General features: G+C 38.0%; 1 protein-coding gene across 5 annotated transcripts in view; it reads left to right on the top strand.

Annotated features, from left to right (window-relative positions):
• Window positions 1-21,522, top strand: part of LOC117325031 (prostaglandin E2 receptor EP4 subtype-like) — a 64,462-nt gene that overhangs the window by 41,256 nt on the left and 1,684 nt on the right. For 4 of the 5 annotated variants that reach the window (XM_033880929.1, XM_033880930.1, XM_033880931.1 and 1 more), the window contains one exon: window positions 13,960-15,217. In XM_033880929.1, coding sequence (XP_033736820.1) covers window positions 14,342-15,217 — 876 coding nt within the window. In that variant the 5' untranslated portion in view covers window positions 13,960-14,341. Of the gene's footprint in view, window positions 1-13,959; window positions 15,218-16,211; window positions 16,403-21,522 lie in introns of all 5 variants that reach the window. The other variant, XM_033880933.1, reaches the window with a different exon arrangement.

Below are 21,522 nucleotides of genomic sequence, written 5' to 3'. Positions count from 1 at the left end.
CATGTATAGGGAGAACAAACCATTGAACACAATCAAAGACCTCGACGTATCACGCCCTGATGACATTTGGCGCCAATAGCCACGCCTATTCTTTACAAAACACTAATCTGTGTACAGACAACCAATGGTCACACCTGTTCTCCACCAGACACTAATCTGTGTACAGACAACCAATGGTCACACCTGTTCTCCACCAGTCACTAATCTGTGTACAGACAACCAATGGTCACACCTGTTCTCCACCAGACATTTATCTGTGTACAGACAACCAATGGTCACACCTGTTCTCCACCAGACATTTATCTGTGTACAGACAACCAATGGTCACACCTGTTCTCCACCAGACATTTATCTGTGTACAGACAACCAATGGTCACACCTGTTCTCCACCAGACATTTATCTGTGTACAGACAACCAATGGTCACACCTGTTCTCCACCAGACATTAATCTGTGTACAGACAACCAATGGTCACACCTGTTCTCCACCAGTCACTTATCTGTGTACAGACAACCAATGGTCACACCTGTTCTCCACCAGACATTTATCTGTGTACAGACAACCAATGGTCACACCTGTTCTCCACCAGACATTTATCTGTGTACAGACAACCAATGGTCACACCTGTTCTCCACCAGTCACTAATCTGTGTACAGACAACCAATGGTCACACCTGTTCTCCACCAGACATTTATCTGTGTACAGACAACCAATGGTCACACCTGTTCTCCACCAGTCACTAATCTGTGTACAGACAACCAATGGTCACACCTGTTCTCCACCAGACACTAATCTGTGTACAGACAACCAATGGTCACACCTGTTCTCCACCAGACATTTATCTGTGTACAGACAACCAATGGTCACACCTGTTCTCCACCAGACATTTATCTGTGTACAGACAACCAATGGTCACACCTGTTCTCCACCAGACACTAATCTGTGTACAGACAACCAATGGTCACACCTGTTCTCCACCAGACATTTATCTGTGAATAGACAACCAATGGTCACACCTGTTCTCCACCAGACACTAATCTGTGTACAGACAACCAATGGTCACACCTGTTCTCCACCAGACATTTATCTGTGTACAGACAACCAATGGTCACACCTGTTCTCCACCAGACATTTATCCGTGTACAGACAACCAACAGTCGCGCGTGAGATGTAAGGTAGAGGTATGTGGGATGTTAGGTATAGGTATGTGAGATGTAAGGTAGAGGTATGTGAGATGTAAGGTAGAGGTATGTGAGTTGTAAGGTAGAGGTATGTGAGGTGTAAGGTAGAGGTAAGTGAGATGTAAGGTAGAGGTATGTGAGATGTAAGGTATAGGTATGTGAGATTTAAGGTATAGGTATGTGAGATGTAAGGTAGAGGTATGTGAGACGTAAGATAGAGATATGTGAGATGTAAGGTAGAGGTATGTGAGGTGTAAGGTAGAGGTAAGTGAGATGTAAGGTAGAGGTATATGAGATGTAAGGTAGAGGTATGTGAGATGTAAGGTAGAGGTATGTGAGTTGTAAGGTAGAGGTATGTGAGGTGTAAGGTAGAGGTAAGTGAGATGTAAGGTAGAGGTATGTGAGATGTAAGGTATAGGTATGTGAGATTTAAGGTATAGGTATGTGAGATGTAAGGTAGAGGTATATGAGATGTAAGGTAGAGGTAAGTGAGATGTAAGGTAGAGGTACGTGAGACGTAAGATAGAGATATGTGAGATGTAAGGTAGAGGTATGTGAGGTGTAAGGTAGAGGTAAGTGAGATGTAAGGTAGAGGTATGTGAGATGTAAGGTATAGGTATGTGAGATGTAAGGTATAGGTATGTGAGATGTAAGGTAGAGGTATGTGAGGTGTAAGGTAGAGGTAAGTGAGATGTAAGGTATAGGTATGTGAGATGTAAGGTATAGGTATGTGAGATGTAAGGTATAGGTATGTGAGATGTAAGGTAGAGGTATATGAGATGTAAGGTATAGGTATGTGAGATGTAAGGTAGAGGTATGTGAGATGAAGGTAGAGGTATATGAGATGTAAGGTAGAGGTATGTGAGATGTAAGGTATAGGTATGTGAGATGTAAGGTAGAGGTATATGAGATGTAAGGTAGAGGTATATGAGATGTAAGGTATAGGTATGTGAGATGTAAGGTAGAGGTACGTGAGATGTAAGGTATAGGTATGTGAGATGTAAGGTAGAGGTATGTGAGATGTAAGGTATAGGTATGTGAGATGTAAGGTAGAGGTATATGAGATGTAAGGTATAGGTATGTGAGATGTATGGTAGAGGTACGTGAGATGTAAGGTAGAGGTATGTGAGATGTAAGGTAGAGGTATGTGATATGTAAGGTATAGGTATATGAGATGTAAGGTGAGTTACGTGATGTAAGTCGAGGTACTTGAGATGTAAGGTAGAGGTATGGATGTAGTAAGGTATAGTAGTATATGTGAGTGTAAGGTATAGTGTATGTGAGATTTAGGTAAGGTATGTGAGATGTAAGGTAGGTATGTTGAGATGTAAGGTAGAGGTATGTGAGATCGTAGAGTGAAGTAAGGTATAGTGAGATGTAAGGTAGAGGTATGTGAGATGTAAGGTCTAGGTATGTGAGATGTAAGGTAGAGGTATGTGAGATGTAAGGTATGTGGATGTGTAAGGTGAGGTATTGAGATGTAAGGTTATGTGAGATGTAAGGTAGAGGTTGTGAGTGTAAGGTATAGGTTATGAGATGTAGGTAGAGTCTGTGGATGTAACGGTAAGGTACTGTGGACTGTCCAGGTAGGTACTCATGGTAGGTAGTGTAAGGTATAGGTATATGAGATGTAAGATAGAGGTATGTGAGATGTAAGGTATAGGTATATGAGATGTAAGGTAGAGGTATGTGAGATGTAAGGTATAGGTATATGAGATGTAAGGTAGAGGTATGTGAGATGTAAGGTATAGGTATGTGAGATGTAAGGTATAGGTATGTGAGATGTAAGGTAGACAGACAGACAGACAGACAGATTCTTTATTTCCTCAATTTTGAGATTACATGTCTTTTATCAGTGAACTAATTAACATGAATAAAGTAAAGAAAACGTGATATATACATGTTACATTGCTACATTATAAGCGTTGCAGATTATTTACATAATTCAGTGTCACTGGTATATCAAACACAGAAATTTATGCCTCAAGAAAAGTGCTAACTTCAAATAGCATCTGTTCTACGCAGTGCGCAACTCCAGTGATGCAGTTCTCCCACTCACTATCGTCTATATCCATCACCATTCTACTTCCTAACAGAAACAAGTACTGCTCATCTTCTTTCAGCGAATCAAATTTAACGTAATCACTAACTTTCAGTGTGTTAACAACATGCTCCAATAGCACATCTCTACTGCTGAATAGATATGGACATTGCACAAAAAAATGCTTTGCTATGTTGTCTGTTTCTTTTCGACACAATTTACAAGTTACTCTTTCGGCTTCTGTCCTATACGATAATTTTATTAATTCCGCTATTGTCCACGTTAGGTTTGGATACTTCAAGCTCAATTCCCAAAGAGGATTTGGGCCAATGTGTGGGTGTATACTAGTATAGCACTTCAGTAGATAATTGTTCTCACTTTTATAGCACCACTCATTGAAATAAAACTGTTCGGTAACGTTTTTAACAAAGAGTTTCCACTGTCTTGAGTTGCATGTCAAAGATGAAAGAACGAATTCAAGGAAGAATGAGTGTATTCCAAATCGTATCATGGTGTCTGATATGTCCCGAATAAAACTGGTTCTACAAAAAGGGTTCTTTCCAAATATAAAGTTACACACCCGGATAAGGAATAAAGTTTTCCAAACGAAATCAGTGCTAGCATTGCACACCTTATTCCAAAAGAATAATTTGCGTTTCTCGACTTCGCACCAAACATCGGGAAGTCCAAGCGCTCTTGTTGTTATTGCAGAAGATGAAGTTTTTTCGAAACCCTGACACCTTCTAGCTGCATACCTCTGTGTTCGCTCGAGCTCTTTGCTAGATGATTTAGTTGGATCTGCCCATAGCTCACATCCATACAATATAGTTGGAAGGACAACTGATTTGATGATCCGTACACTTTTTAAAGGATTCATTCCGTTTTGATGTATGCCGACACTAATAAGACTATTAACAGCTTTACGACCTTTCTTGCACGAACTCGCGACTTGCAAATCGGGTTTAAGGTTATGGCATAAAGTTATTCCTGCGTACACTTTTGACGTTACCCATCCAATTGCGGTATTTCCTAAGGAACACGATGTCGTAGGCTCACTTTGCGGTCGTTTCCGGTTTGAAAACTGCATAAGTGACGACTTTGTTGCATTATAATTAAGTCTCCATAGCTTTACATAGTCATGAACAATGTCTAGTTGCATCTGTAGACTTCTTATCGACGCAGCTAGAAGTAATGTGTCATCTGCTAGGAAGACACACGGAATATGGACACTTTGCACATGTAACCCAAGGCCTGAATCTTCCAATCTAACCGCCAAATCGTCAATCATAACCAGGAAGAGCCAAGCAGAGAGCGTGCGTCCTTGACCGACCCCTTGCTCTATAGGGTACGCATCGCTCGTTTCCCCGTCGTAAAGAACGCACGCAGTCACATCAGCAAACGAATTATGCAGAATCCGCCAGAATTTAACGTTTATGCCTAATCGATATACCTTCACGAGTAATCCATTTATCCAAACACTGTTGAATGCTTTTGCGTTGTCCAGAAACGCGGCGAAAACTTTTGAATTGCGCTCCAAAAAATGGCAGATTGATTCTTTTGCAGTGAATGCAGCGGTGATACTGCCACATTGAGGTCTAAATCCCTGTTGTAGCTTGTGTGGGAATCCAACTTTTAAACAGTATTTTGAAATTCGCTGATACATGATTTTTTCAAATATTTTTTGCAGTACAGGAGTCAACGTAATGTCTCTGTAATTGTGCATGTCCAGACGATCTTTCTTTCCACCTTTGAATAGTGTAATGACGATTCCCTTCTTGAAGTGTTTAGGATAATCCTCCAGATCAATAATAATGTTAAACAAAATGACTAGGACTTTCTTCAGCACAGTTCCTCCATAACGAATATGTTCCACAATAATGCTATCATGACCACCTGCTTTCCCATTTTTCATATCGCCAATTGCTTTTGTTAATTCATCAAACCGAATGTTTTTCTTGCATATAGTGTTCTGGTTATTAAAACTGTTCATGTACATTTGTCCGATGTTACGCTGTACTTCCTCTTTGAAATCAGCATCAAAATGTGGTTATGTGATATGTAAGGTAGAGGTATATGAGATGTAAGGTAGAGGTATATGAGATGTAAGGTAGAGGTATGTGAGATGTAAGGTAGAGGTAAGTGAGATGTAAGGTAGAGGCTCGTGAGATGTAAGGTATAGGTACGTGAGATGTAAGGTAGAGGTATGTGAGATGTAAGGTAGAGGTTCGTGAGATGTAAGGTATAGGTATGTGAGATGTAAGGTATAGGTATGTGAGATGTAAGGTAGAGAGGTATGTGAGATGTAAGGTAGAGGTATGTGAGATGTAAGGTAGAGGTTCGTGAGATGTAAGGTAGAGGTATGTGAGATGTAAGGTAGAGGTATGTGAGATGTAAGGTAGAGGTATGTGAGATGTAAGGTATAGGTATATGAGATGTAAGGTATAGGTATATGAGATGTAAGGTAGAGGTATGTGAGATGTAAGGTATAGGTATGTGAGATGTAAGGTATAGGTATGTGAGATGTTAGGTATAGATATGTGAGCTGTAAGGTATAGATATGTGAGATGTAAGGTAGAGGTTCGTGAGATGTAAGGTAGAGGTATGTGAGATGTAAGGTAGAGGCACGTGATATGTAAGGTAGAGGTATATGAGATGTAAGGTAGAGGTACGTGAGATGTAAGGTAGAGGTACGTGAGATGTAAGGTAGAGGTATGTGAGACGTAAGATAGAGGTATGTGAGATGTAAGGTAGAGGTATGTGAGATGTAAGGTAGAGGTAAGTGAGATGTAAGGTATAGGTATGTGAGACGTAAGGTAGAGGTACTTGAGATGTAAGGTAGAGGTTTGTGATATGTAAGGTAGAGGTACGTGAGATGTAAGGAAGAGGTAAGTGAGATGTAAGGTAGAGGTACGTGAGATGTAAGGTAGAGGTACGTGAGATGTGAGGTATAGGTATGTGAGATGTAAGGTAGAGGTACGTGAGATGTAAGGTATAGGTATGTGAGACGTAAGATAGAGGTATGTGAGATGTAAGGTAGAGGTAAGTGAGATGTAAGGTAGAGGTATGTGAGATGTAAGATAGAGGTAAGTGAGATGTAAGGTAGAGGTATATGAGATGTAAGGTATAGGTATGTGAGATGTAAGGTAGAGGTATATGAGATGTAAGGTAAAGGTATGTGAGATGTAAGGTAGAGGTATGTGAGATGTAAGGTAGAGGTATATGAGATGTAAGGTAGAGGTATGTGAGATGTAAGGTAGAGGTATATGAGATGTAAGGTATATGTATGTGAGATGTAAGGTATAGGTATGTGAGATGTAGGGTATAGGTATGTGAGATGTAAGGTAGAGGTATGTGAGATGTAAGGTATAGGTATGTGAGATGTAAGGTAGAGGTATGTGAGATGTAAGGTATAGGTATGTGAGATGTAAGGAAGAGGTAAGTGAGATGTAAGGTATAGGTATGTGAGATGTAAGGTAGAGGCTCGTGAGATGTAAGGTAGAGGTATATGAGATGTAAGGTATAGGTATGTGAGACGTAAGATAGAGGTATGTGATATGTAAGGTAGATGTATGTGAGACGTAAGATAGAGGTAAGTGAGATGTAAGGTAGAGGTATGTGAGATGTAAGATAGAGGTAAGTGAGATGTAAGGTAGAGGTATGTGAGATGTAAGGTATAGGTATGTGAGATTTAAGGTATAGGTATGTGAGATGTAAGGTAGAGGTATGTGAGATGTAAGTATAGGTATGTGAGATGTAAGGTAGAGGTAAGTGAGATGTAAGCTAGAGGTATGTGAGATGTAAGGTAGAGGTAAGTGAGATGTAAGGTATAGGTATGTGAGATATAAGGTAGAGGTATGTGAGATGTAAGGTAGAGGTACGTGAGATGTAAGGTATAGGTATGTGAGATGTAAGGTATAGGTATGTGGGATGTTAGGTATAGGTATGTGAGATGTAAGGTAGAGGTACGTGAGATGTAAGGTAGAGGTATGTGAGATGTAAGTATAGGTATGTGAGATGTAAGGAAGAGGTAAGTGAGATGTAAGCTAGAGGTATGTGAGATGTAAGGTAGAGGCTCGTGAGATGTAAGGTATAGGTATGTTAGATGTAAGGTATAGGTATGTGGGATGTTAGGTATAGGTATTTGAGATGTAAGGTATAGGTATGTGAGATGTAAGGTAGAGGTACGTGAGATGTAAGGTAGAGGTATGTGAGATGTAAGTATAGGTATGTGAGATGTAAGGAAGAGGTAAGTGAGATGTAAGCTAGAGGTATGTGAGATGTAAGGTATAGGTATGTGAGATGTGAGGTATAGGTATGTGGGATGTTAGGTATAGGTATGTGAGATGTAAGGTATAGGTATGTGAGATGTAAGGTAGAGGTACGTGAGATGTAAGGTAGAGGTATGTGAGATGTAAGTATAGGTATGTGAGATGTAAGGAAGAGGTAAGTGAGATGTAAGCTAGAGGTATATGAGATGTAAGGTAGAGGCTCGTGAGATGTAAGGTATAGGTATGTGAGATTTAAGGTAGAGGTGTGTGAGATTTAAGGTAGAGGTGTGTGAGATGTAAGGTAGAGGTATGTGAGATATAAGGTAGAGGTATGTGAGATGTAAGGTATAGGTATGTGAGATGTAAGGTATAGGTATGTGAGATGTAAGGTATAGATATGTGAGATGTAAGGTATAGGTATGTGAGATGTAAGGTATAGGTACGTGAGATGTAAGGTAGAGGTACGTGAGATGTAAGGTATAGGTATGTGAGATGTAAGGTATAGGTATGTGAGATTTAAGGTAAAAGGACTTGAGATATTTAGATTGACTGTTCGACATTGAATGGAATCGACTAGATATTCTAGCCTAGTTACTAGGCAATGCTCTATGCCATTTATGTTATAAAGTGCAGATTGTATCAACGTTAAGAAAAAAATAGTCATGGCTAGAACGACCGTGTATAAAAACTGCTGAATAGTAGAATCGAAAACAGAAGCTGACAGGTATCGAATGAGAGTATTTTAAACCTTAAATGGCAGCAGTCAAGTTTTGTATTCCCTGTGGCGTTGGTAATACTGCATGAAAACTCACAGGTTCGGTCTTTTAGGGCATTGCATAAAATAAATGCTTTCTGGTGATGTTAAGGTTTCAATAGCCATCATGCGCCGATAAAATGCTTTAACATGAATATTTAGCTGACAATGTCGTTTTTGTTTTACAATCGGTGACAGCTCGCATAGTCAAACTGAACATGATAAATGCCTGAACAATGACAAAACACGTGTACGGGTTTATCCTAGATCAGATTTATTGGATTACAGCTAGTACGTCAGTTCTACATCTCCTATAAAACGTTATAAATACGTACATATAAAAGGTCGATGTCATTCGTTCCATGTACACTATTAGCTATTATTGTGTTGTATGCTACAGTGTCATACAATGACCACTTTCTGAACCGGAAGTACTTCCGTCTTCATCAGCCCGATCCGGATGTCAATGATATGTATCACTTCCCGAACATTACACTAACTTCCGTTTGTGCTACTTTCATCAGGCCAGTTTGGGTGATCAATATTTTCTCTCTACTGGGGCCATGATATATTAATGATATCTAGGTTACAGTTTTACTTTTTATATCTATGTACCAGTCTATGTTGACCTAATTACTAAATACCTTATCTAAATATGTACGGAACTTTGTCTATCTGATTGAATTAAATATTGAAACATTACTACAATGACAGTACATGTACACTTCCAATACTATACTTGTTTTTCCCAAAGAGATGGTCGATTTTCTCGGTATTTGTTACCTGATGGAATTCGATATTAATGCATTCTGATCGATCTGAAAACATGCATTAATAATGGATACATATTTAGTGGAGTCAACATAACCACGGTATAATTATATTACATCACAAATGGTTTGTCGGATCACCAATTTCCAGTGAGAATTCGGTGTACACAATGTGTCCGTTATGTTGAATTCTTTACGGAAACTGGTATCCATGGCAAGTTGATTAAATCATACCCATCATCAATATCACGTGATGTATGACTTCCTTCTGTTATTACTGATTTACCACACCCACGGGTGTCATTGGTGAGGCGAGAATAAATATGACAGACCATGCATGTTTCTACCACTAATATTTGACTCAAGGTAGAGTTCTAGATCCCTATTAAGGTTTATGTCTCTGCGGACATTGGTAATCCATGGCACTGACGTATCACCCGCCTTCGCCAGGAAACTCCTTTGCGTGGGACACTGATGTTTGCTGATAATTTCTTGTTTCGGTAAATACGCGATGCCACTCTCTAGCTGCTATGTATCGTTGGAACGCGAACGAATATAAAATAATGTGTGGATCAAGATGAAGAGCTTCACATGTGGTCTAAAGACAAGGGACACCAACCATGTCTGGCGCTCCTCGTCTTGTCTTTCCAAATGTAATAAAGATGTAAATTATCAAAGAGACTAATGAAGTAAAAAATCTACAAGCGTTTCTGTCTCTATGTCTCAAATTCATCTTTTGACATTTTGCTTTCCACCTTCATTCATAATTAACTCATCAATTATTACAGCCTCTTTTTCATTATGTACGGTCTTTCATGTGACACTCTGCTTTCATGTCTTGGCTTGATGAGAAAATATAAAATGTTAAAACAGCATGAATCTTAGTAAAGATATTCAAGCATGCTGCTTTTCTCAAGCAGTTATACAGAGTTAAAAGGATGAATTTAAATCATAAAAGTAGGTTACCTTTTTGAAACTACTTTGCTCTTGGGCAATACACTTTACTGTTTATGAGATACGGTTGTGGAATCGCACAACGCACCAGAAATATCTCGCGCACACCCTGCATACCTGTTGTGTATTAGCGCACATGGTGCACACAGTTGTGCGATGTGTGTTTGAATCGCACACCTGAGGTTCCGTATTATCTGTTGATCAATATTGCGAAACTAAAAAATACGGAATAAGTTGAAACAAGGATGTATATACAATGTACATGTAGAATACAATCAAAATTTAGAATGAGTAATGAATTATAGTCCGTATGAATAAAACACGTATGTTTACAGCCAGCGTTAGGGAAAGACTCCAGAATCAACGAACTCAAAGTTTATTTATCATATATTTATCAACGCAACATGACATACTGTAAATAACCAGTTAAATATCGAAGATTATTCAATATATAAAAGTGACATTTCTAACTACCGAAAGATATCTCATTTTCTAATAATTATCACCTATTCTTATTTGATCAATCAAAACACTGCTTACAAGCGGCAGTCGGGAAAATTACTGACCGTGTATATTTTCCTATAAAAATGCAATACACAAAATATCTAACAGTACATGTATCTTCAGTAATACCAAATATATTTCACTCGTGTGGCTAATATTTTGTATACGTCCCTCCGTCCGTCAGTCCGTCCGATCAAATATTCTGGACTATTACACAGGTACCCATGATATACTTGTTTTATTACATAATCGCTGAAACTCACTTAAAATCCCTTGAAGTCGCCATGACTGTCGTCTGGCAGTATTGACATCTGAGTTACTTAGACGCTTGAGAGGGTAGGACTAAATTCCGAAACGTCATAGGAGTTCAATAGTTATCAAGTGATCGTGTACTAGTCATTTTAGCCGTGCAATAGTTCATAATATACCTTATGCGTATAGTTAAGGAAAATCAACCGCATTATGTAATAAATAAACACTAAACACTATATGACAGCAGACGGACGAATATTGTTCCGATCCGTGATACTCTTGTTACATACAGGTAAGGGACGACTCGTTGATGATGGTATAGAACAAACCCACCCGGTAGTAACTACTCAACGCACACAACAAAAGCAATTAGAGCAGATCCACATGTTTACCATGTCCTTTAAGTCTGAACCCACACATTTACCATGTCCTTTAAGTCTGAATCCATTGTGTATTGAAGGTTCGGATCCACACATTGACCCTGTACTATAAATCTGACGAATCCATTCTGTATTGAAGGTTCTGGTCCACACATTGACCCTGTACTATAAATCTGACGAATCCATTGTGTATTGGAGGTTCGGATCCACACATTGACCCTGTACTATAAATCTGACGAATCCATTGTGTATTGAAGGTTCTGACCCACACATTGACCCTGTACTATAAATCTGACGAATCCATTGTGTATTGGAGGTTCGGATCCACACATTGACCCTGTACTATAAATCTGAATCCATTGTGTATTGAAGGTTCTGACCCACACATTGACCCTGTACTATAAATCTGACGAATCCATTGTGTATTGGAGGTTCGGATCCACACATTGACCCTGTACTATAAATCTGAATCCATTGTGTATTGAAGGTTCTGACCCACACATTGACCCTGTACTATAAATCTGACGAATCCATTGTGTATTGAAGGTTCGGATCCACACATTTACCCTGTACTATAAATCTGACGAATCCATTGTGTATTGAAGGTTCTGACCCACACATTTACCCTGTACTATAAATCTGACGAATCCATTGTGTATTGAAGGTTCGGATCCACACATTTACCCTGTACTATAAATCTGATGATCCACACATTGACCCTGTACTATAAATCTGATGATCCACACATTGACCATGTACTATAAATCTGACGAATCCATTGTGTATTGAAGGTTCGGATCCACACATTGACCCTGTACTATAAATCTGATGATCCACACATTGACCCTGTACTATAAATCTGACGAATCCATTGTGTATTGAAGGTTCTGATCCACACATTTACCCTGTACTATAAATCTGACGAATCCATTGTGTATTGAAGGTTCTGACCCACACATTTACCCTGTACTATAAATCTGACGAATCCATTGTGTATTGAAGGTTCGGATCCACACATTTACCCTGTACTATAAATCTGAATCCATTGTGTATTGAAGGTTCTGACCCACACATTTACCCTGTACTATAAATCTGACGAATCCATTGTGTATTGGAGGTTCGGATCCACACATTGACCATGTACTATAAATCTGACGAATCCATTGTGTATTGAAGGTTCGGATCCACACATTGACCATGTACTATAAATCTGACGAATCCATTGTGTATTGAAGGTTCTGACCCACACATTTACCCTGTACTATAAATCTGACGAATCCATTGTGTATTGGAGGTTCGGATCCACACATTGACCATGTACTATAAATCTGACGAATCCATTGTGTATTGAAGGTTCGGATCCACACATTGACCCTGTACTATAAATCTGAATCCATTGTGTATTGAAGGTTCTGGTCCACACATTGACCCTGTACTATAAATCTGAATCCATTGTGTATTGAAGGTTCGGATCCACACATTGACCCTGTACTATAAATCTGAATCCATTGTGTATTGAAGGTTCGGATCCACACATTTACCCTGTACTATAAATCTGACGAATCCATTGTGTATTGAAGGTTCGGATCCACACATTGACCATGTACTATAAATCTGACGAATCCATTGTGTATTGAAGGTTCTGGTCCACACATTTACCTTGTACTATAAATCTGACGAATCCATTGTGTATTGAAGGTTCTGACCCACACATTTACCCTGTACTATAAATCTGACGAATCCATTGTGTATAGAAGGTTCGGATCCACACATTTACCCTGTACTATAAATCTGACGAATCCATTGTGTATAGAAGGTTCTGACCCACACATTTACCCTGTACTATAAATCTGACGAATCCATTGTGTATAGAAGGTTCGGATCCACACATTTACCCTGTACTATAAATCTGACGAATCCATTGTGTATTGAAGGTTCTGATCCACACATTTACCCTGTACTATAAATCTGACGAATCCATTCTGTATTGAGGGTTCTGATCCAAACCTTTTACCCTGTACTATAAATCTGACGAATCCATTGTGTATTGAAGGTTCGGATCCACATATTTACCCTGTACTATAAATCTGACGAATCCATTGTGTATAGAAGGTTCGGATCCACACATTTACCCTGTACTATAAATCTGACGAATCCATTGTGTATTGAAGGTTCTGACCCACACATTTACCCTGTACTATAAATCTGACGAATCCATTCTGTATTGAAGGTTCGGATCCACACATTTACCCTGTACTATAAATCTGACGAATCCATTGTGTATTGAAGGTTCGGATCCACACATTTACCCTGTACTATAAATCTGACGAATCCATTGTGTATTGAAGGTTCTGATCCACACATTGACCCTGTACTATAAATCTGACGAATCCATTGTGTATAGAAGGTTCGGATCTACACATTAACCATGCATTTTAAAGGTTCAGATTGTCATTTAGCATGGACTTTTAGAAAGGGAAATGTTTTGTGAATGCTTACATTAACTAAACGCTATGTAGTTATAGATCTAGGAAAATTAACGTCACCTTTAAGGGACAATTGGTGATGCCATTGATCAAGTTATCACCCTGCCATCTGGCGAAACAATAGAGTACTATAAGGTACAGCGGAAATGTTTTCGTATCTAGGGAATTATTATTATGTTATGTATAACAAAGGTATGACAGAGTAAAGAAATATAAGCTTTTATTGCCAGATTTCCACACTGTACAGTACAGTGCTTGTCAGTAATCATCCACACCGTCTGTCTACAGTGTGGACGGTATCGATATTATAATATGATCGTGCCTGTTTTCTACAACAAATATATCCACTGTCTTTTTATGTGTTTTCAGAGGTGAAACAATCGACGCCTGTTGATAGACATCCGAAACCGTCAGTGTCGTATTTCCTGTCTAATTAACGGCCATACAACGCATCTGTGAACAACAGATTTAGTGCTGACTCTCCGCGGATGTGTATTGGACGTATTGGGGATAAATTTATTAGAACACCATTGCTTTAAAAATCCAGAACAATTTATACATTATAGAAATGACAGACGCAGGAATCACTGGCGCTCACTGGTATCGACATCCCGTGTGACATAGTGCTATATAAGCACGGTAGTAGCTAGTATTAACCATTCAACAGCATGGAACTCCCTGGACCAACGTAACGGCGACACTACCTACAGTTAGTACTGAGTACCAGGACCAAGGATATTCACTTTATGTAATGGCGACTTCAACGGTATACGACTGGGAAACACCGGACACAGCATCAGTGGCCACTTGGCCGCTTCTGGACATTTTTAACTTGACCCTTAACTCCGCCAATCAGACTAATGATAGTAATGTGACGTTGTCGACTACAGGCCGAAAGGTTTCCCCGGCATCGACAGCCATACAGTTTACCTTCGGAGTAATCGGGAATCTGTTGGCCATATTTGTACTTGTCAGATCCGCTAAAAGTCACAAATGGCGAGTGTTTTATCGTCTTGTTGGTGCACTGGCTGTGACAGACTTATTTGGAATCGTGGCAACGTCCCCAGTGGCTTTTATTGTTTATGCTAACAATCTTAAATGGGTAGGAGGCCAACCCCTGTGTGACTACCTCTCCTTCATGCTCATATTTGCTGGACTGGCCACTGTGTTTATTGTAGCAGCCATGTCGCTTGACCGTTTCGTGGCCGTGTGGTTTCCTTATTCCTACAATGTCACTATGAAGAAGGCGTATCTGGTCAACCTAGCAGTAATTAGTTTATGGCTAGTGTCCATCTCCATCGCCTTCCTCCCTTTAATTGGTCTCGGCCAAAATGTTCTACAGTTCCCAGGTACCTGGTGCTTCTTTAACTTTTTTGGTACCGATATCGAAGACAAGTTTTTCGCCTACTTTTACGCCACAATCGGAATCATAATGATATTACTGACAGCCATTCTGAACTCTTTAGTAATTTTTATGTTAGGTAAAGCAAACAGACAGAATGGGTTGAGGCGGAAGGCGGCCAGTGTCGGGTCACGGAGTGGGCGGACGCGGCGGAATGATGTCTTTATTATGATATTTCTTGTGGTGTTGATGGTCGTATTCGCCACGTGTTGGACCCCACTAATGGTACGTATGAGTTCTTCATCTTTACTTTCACTATCAATAGTCACATGTCTTTTATTATCAATAACCACATGTATACTGATCATGAAAAGAAGCGTGTGGAATACATGTTGATTCCATACTTTAATTATGAGGAAATACCTAGTATGTTGTATTTTTTTATTTGAAACTGACCATATATTCATAAGTTACGAGGGAAGCTATTGTTTATTCTCTTGATGACTTCGAATTCTCTACTGTTTCTTCTTACATCTGTCGCTTATCTTTCTGTTCCTTAAAAAAGAATTTCGCTGTGCCGAGTTTGTTGCGCCATACAGAATACGGTTATATATGAAGATGTTAATATCATGGTAATACTACATGATGAGCACCCAATGATTTACATAATTTCAGATTAAATCTAAAATAAATAATATATTTCTCTATCGGTAATACAAACAGTCTTTTAAAACTAATTTAGTTCTGGTCTAGGAATAAACAAGTTAGGTTTTTGTAATTAGTTTGCACTCGATTAACAGACATGTCTCTTCTTTTACAAGACATTCAATAGCAATGACTATCTAATTGATTAGTGACAACAACAAAAAATGCCTGATTAATTGTTGTATCAAGCTTTTGTTTAGCATACGGATATATAAAATATATGTGTTTGACAGAGTTTCTCGCGTTGTAAACAGGCTTTTCGAATATGTTTACCACAACAAATGATCGTGTCTGTGGTAGTCACCAGGTATCAATATTTTAGATGGAAGGGATCCCGGTCGTTGTTATAGGATAATCAGTCGGATACAATCCACAGATTACATTCTGTGTACATACACAAAACAATCGATAGATGACACGGTTATCCTGAGCCAAATCATTAATCAAATGGCAAAAATCTGGGTCATGCAAAATTTAAATGTATGACTGCATTAGAACAATAAGATAACAATGATTTGACAATGATGTTTAGGCAGTTTTACTTGTACTCATAAACATGCGTTCTATATTTCAGATTCGTATTTATATACTACAAGGTAGCCACACACCTTCACCCTTATTAGATCGACCCGCCGATCTCTTAGCTCTGAGAATGGCCTCAATTAACCAGCTTCTTGATCCTTGGGTCTATATTCTGTTGCGGAAGGAAAACATGTTAAGGGTGCTAAGGTTGATGGAAAGGTTTCGGAAACACAAAGGTTTTAGGTATAAGTAAGAATGTTTAATGACATGGTGCACATAGAAGTGTAGATGATGTAACCTATTGTTAGCCCCTGTATGACCCTTCACATCCTTTAACCCATCACAATATGTACATATCTGTATGAATTCTATATATTGGTGTTAAAGTGTGCAAAACTAGTCAAAGGGATAATGTACTAAAGGAAAATAGTGCATGCCCTTCCATGCACCAATTTAAACTACGTTATTGATTTTATTTAAGTTTTACGTCATACGTATGATCATATGTAATTAATTAAGAACATGATGATTGGTTGTCAGAGTGCTTTGGACGATAATTATAATATAGGAAATGGGCATTGGTTGATACGCCAGCAATGTCTTACAAATACGGATATGCCATATAAAGACGACGTTAACGTACTTATATACCTGTACAGGGTTTTAAATACCCGGTAACAATATAGTCGGGGTATATAATATACCTGTACAGAGTTAGAAATACCTGGTAAATAACAACATAGTCGGGGTATATAATATACCTGTACAGAGTTAGAAATACCTGGTAAATAACAACATAGTCGGGGGTATATAATATACCTGACCTAGTTAGAAATACCTGGTAAATAACAACATAGTCGGGGGTATATAATATACCTGTACAGAGTTAGAAATACCTGGTAAATAACAACATATTCGGGGGTATATAATATACCTGACCTAGTTAGAAATACCTGGTAAATAGCAACATAGTCGGGGTATATAATATACCTGTACAGAGTTAGAAATACCTGGTAAATAACAACATAGTCGGGGGCATATACCCTGTATATGACCTGTTTTGTGTCAACGTGTGTTCTTTTCACTATATCAGGTGTTTTGTAAAGATATGACCTAGTTTGAAATGCCACTTATTAATATGCAAAACTGACAAATTCGGAAATGTGCATGTATGGAAAATATCACAATTTATTACATATCATAAGAAAACAAAAGTATGCTTAAGTAGGACAAAAGTGGAGAGTCTTTCTGTAACAATCATCAAAAACATTTTTTTTCAAGTGAAACGGTATCAACCATGTCCCACATATTTTCACCTTTAAAACGTTGCTTCATTAGGAAGTAGGTCAGTCGAATTGACGCACGTGCCAAAAATTCTGAAATACAGCTGTTTTCGTCACTGCCGAATGCAGCAAAATATATGCAATGGGTGTATTCCTACAATACGGATGCCAGTTGCACGATGAAATGCCTGATGAAACACATTATGATGAATGATAAGTTTAGAAATTTAACATACAGGTAGGATTAGTTAATACACGTACGGGTAGAAAATTACAACGGAAAAGACCCATGTTAGTCAAACATCTATACGGTTGCCTGTAGTGTGCCATTAGATGGCTCGAGAGTCCAAACAGCCAGTCGTCATGTTCATAATCGATCTTCAAAAAGAAAATAATCGTTCATAATAATCTATTTATGTAAAGTGTTTTACCGATAAACCGAATACAATTGAGAAGCAGGCCTCTAATATCGCACTATATTTGTCTACAATGTATGTGAGGATGGTCTTGGTATAAGACCCTCACTCATTTGCATGATGCATATGGTTGCTTCGCATTTGTGCGTGGTGATTGCCGGGATATTTGGCCCTCGCCTATACAATATATGTATGAATGATAGTTGCTTTGTGTCTAGTGTCGTTTGTTCGTGTAATTATTTTTAATTTGTTATTGTATATTGATGACCTTAATTCCTCGATTTCTCCTCAGTTGATAATAGTGATCGCTTTGGCATGGGGTGCTACCGGAGTAAGAGCATTGACCTTGGAAGTTACAAGAGCGATAACCTTGACCTTAGACGAAACCAGAGCAATAGTCTTGGCCGTGTACGTTACAGGAGCGATATAATTGACCTTGGTCGTATACCGGAGAAAGCTTTGATCTTGGACATTACCAGAGCGATAACTTTGTCCTAGATCGTTTGTCAGAGATAGCTTTGACCTTGGGTGTTACCGGAGTGATAGTTTTGACCTTGGACAATACTGGAGTGATCACTTTAATCCCGGGCGCTCCCGGGATGGTCGCTTTGACATTGGACGTTTACTCCAGATAGCTTTGACCTTAGGCATTACCAGAACGAAGGCTTTGTCCTTGGTGTTTTTGTCTATATGCCTCATATCTTAATGTTTTTTTTATGTTTAATACCGTGTTTTGTTTTCTGTGTTGTATGTATATACAGTGTATATACCATCACCTGCATGCAGTGTCACAAAATGATATGGAGGTCAATAAGTGTTTTGCTTTAAATGTCACACTTGTTAGGTATTTAAACACTTATCAGGTAAGGAGTTGTCGTAATGTGGAAATTCCTTCTATTGCATGTCGGTCATCAAGGTACTAAAACGTTGTTCAGGAACGAAACAAAAATCATTATTCCTGAGAATTTGGTGATGACTTGTGACATGGTGACATAAACTGACTAGAGTATAACTTATGTTGATAACGGCATGAATTGACTAAACTCTAACTGAGGTTTGTGACGAAATGAATTGATAAAGTATAGCTGATGTTTGTGACGAAAGAAATAATAAAGTATAACTGATGTTTGTGACGAATTGAAATGATAAAGTATAGCTGATGTTTGTGACGAAAGAAATGATAAAGTATAGCTGCTGTTTGTGACGAAATGCTAAAGTATAGCTGATGTTTGTGACGAATTGAAATGATAAAGTATAGCTGATGTTTGTGACGAAAGAAAAGATAAAGTATAGCTGATGTTTGTGACGAATTGAAATGATAAAGTATAGCTGATGTTTGTGACGAATGAATTGGCTGATGTTTGTGACGAAAGAAAAGATAAAGTATAGCTGATGTTTGTGACGAATTGAAATGATAAAGTATAGCTGATGTTTGTGACGAAATGAATTGATAAAGTATAGCTGATGTTTGTGACGAATTGAAATGATAAAGTATAGCTGCTGTTTGTGACGAAATGAATTGATAAAGTATAGCTGATGTTTGTGACGAAATGATACAGTATAGCTGATGTTTGTGACGAAATGTAATGATAAATTATAGCTGATGTTTGTGACGAAATGTAATGATAAAGCATAGCTGATGTTTGTGACGAAATGAACTGACTCAATCATAACTGATGTTGATATCAAATTCAAATTCATTTCATTCCCTTTTCACATATTGACATGGTGTATAGATATCGACATAAACTGACTAAACTTAAGCTGACGTTTGTGGATCGTACCTGTCTCTGTGGAGTCAGTCATTGCATTGCATGGTGTTATTGAGCAGTAGTTAGTCCTTCACATTTTAGTTTTCACCATCACGGTATGTCCTGTCTTTGTATCAGCATGACCGTCCTAAATATTCGTCTCAGTTTCATATTGCATTATATATTTATTGCAATATTGCCATTTAGTATAAATTAAAAAAAACGCTTGATATATGAACTATGAACACGAAGTGACATGTAATAGTTACAATAGATCTCACATCCAATCTAGATACAATAGTCGCTCACAAACACTTTATAAAATACTGTGTATCATTGTTAGTCCAGTCATTTTAGCCTCAAAATAGGGCTAACATCAAACTATTTGCAACAAAATTTATTTCATGTAATTATAATTAATTTTTCTTTGTTTTCATGGTAAATACTCAAATGTGATTGGTCGAAACATTCTTTTCATTCTTCTATGAAAGAAATTCCGAGAATGGCGCGAAAAATGTGACGTCACATTACGACAATTGACGTTGCGTATTGATTTGAGAAAAAGAATCCCATTTAAAACCAGTAAAATTGTTCATAAAACATGATTTAAATTAGAAAATCATTTTCAAAAATGAACTATAAGTGTTGATGTCAATTCTTTTTTAGTTTCATCGGGGTATGAAACAAATTTCGTTTGCAAACGTCTGTAGCTACGCTACGCGGATTCATACAGTTTGCAAACAAAATTTGTTTCATACCCCGATGAAACTAAAAAAAAATGACATCAATGCTTAATTGAAAGCTCAGTTATCATAGAAAATCCTATATAAAATCTACATTCCCATAAATTGTGGAAATTTGTGAAAATTGGTTTTCAAATCGCCATGTAGAGGGCAGCAATTATACATAGAAATTGGGGGTGGGGGTAACATTTATTGTATAGGTAAAATATTCTTTGAATAATTTCATCAAAATGATATACCAAATGAAAGATAATTGTTCATTGCTTTAATTATGTAAAAATAATAACGGTTCTAATTCATTATGACGTCACAAGAACCATTGAATTACCTCCCCTTTGTCAAAACGTGATTTTCCACGTCATTGCCATAAAGATGTTCTTTTTATCCATTTTTTCCAAAGGCACTTAATGTTTTGGTACATATGTCTGTAGCGCCGGTTTAGAGACGGATTATCGCGACTGACAATCCAATCGCACTGTTAGTAGTTTATCAATACATTCGATTGCTTTTGTGTCGGTTACATAATTATCTGACAATTGATACACGCCCTCAAACAATCTCTTTGTCAAGTCGCGTACTACAGAGATCAGTGTAATTCGAGTGTTATTTGAAGTCGAAATGTATCTCTGTGACCAGTTCTCAACAATTCTATACACTATTCATCAAATACCTTGGTATTGAGTGGAACTGCATTAACTGTAAGCGTGCGTGTCCAGTAACCACAATTTGAGCACATTTAGGGAAAGTTTATGGTGGTGTTTACCAACTCAAATCATTCTCTGAAATGTTTTACTGCAATCTACTCTACAAGAACAAATCTTTCCATATCCCGCCTGTAACAATGTTACAAAAAACATATACGGTTGAATAAATGCAAATACACATAGATTTAAAACATATAGCATTGGACTAGTCGCCGCATGATTGTGTTTACGGATTTTATTATCTATTGATAATTCATATGTTGATACCATCTCTGGTTTTGAATGATTTATTCTGTCATTTTTTATTTTATTTATTCTATTTTTTCAAATCTATCTATTTTCCTGAATAATCTGTCAAGATCTAAATTGTTATTTTCTGTTTTACTGTCATTTGCCAGTGTAGTTGAGTGAAATCCTCTGAATCAATATCCGAGCACTAACTATAAAAGTGTCTGACGATGTATCA

Source organism: Pecten maximus, chromosome 4 (genome assembly GCF_902652985.1).
Source record: "Pecten maximus chromosome 4, xPecMax1.1, whole genome shotgun sequence".
NCBI classification, from domain to species: Eukaryota; Metazoa; Mollusca; class Bivalvia; order Pectinida; family Pectinidae; genus Pecten; species Pecten maximus.
Note: the sequence above shows the minus strand (reverse complement) of the source record. Positions and strands in the feature narration are given on the sequence as shown.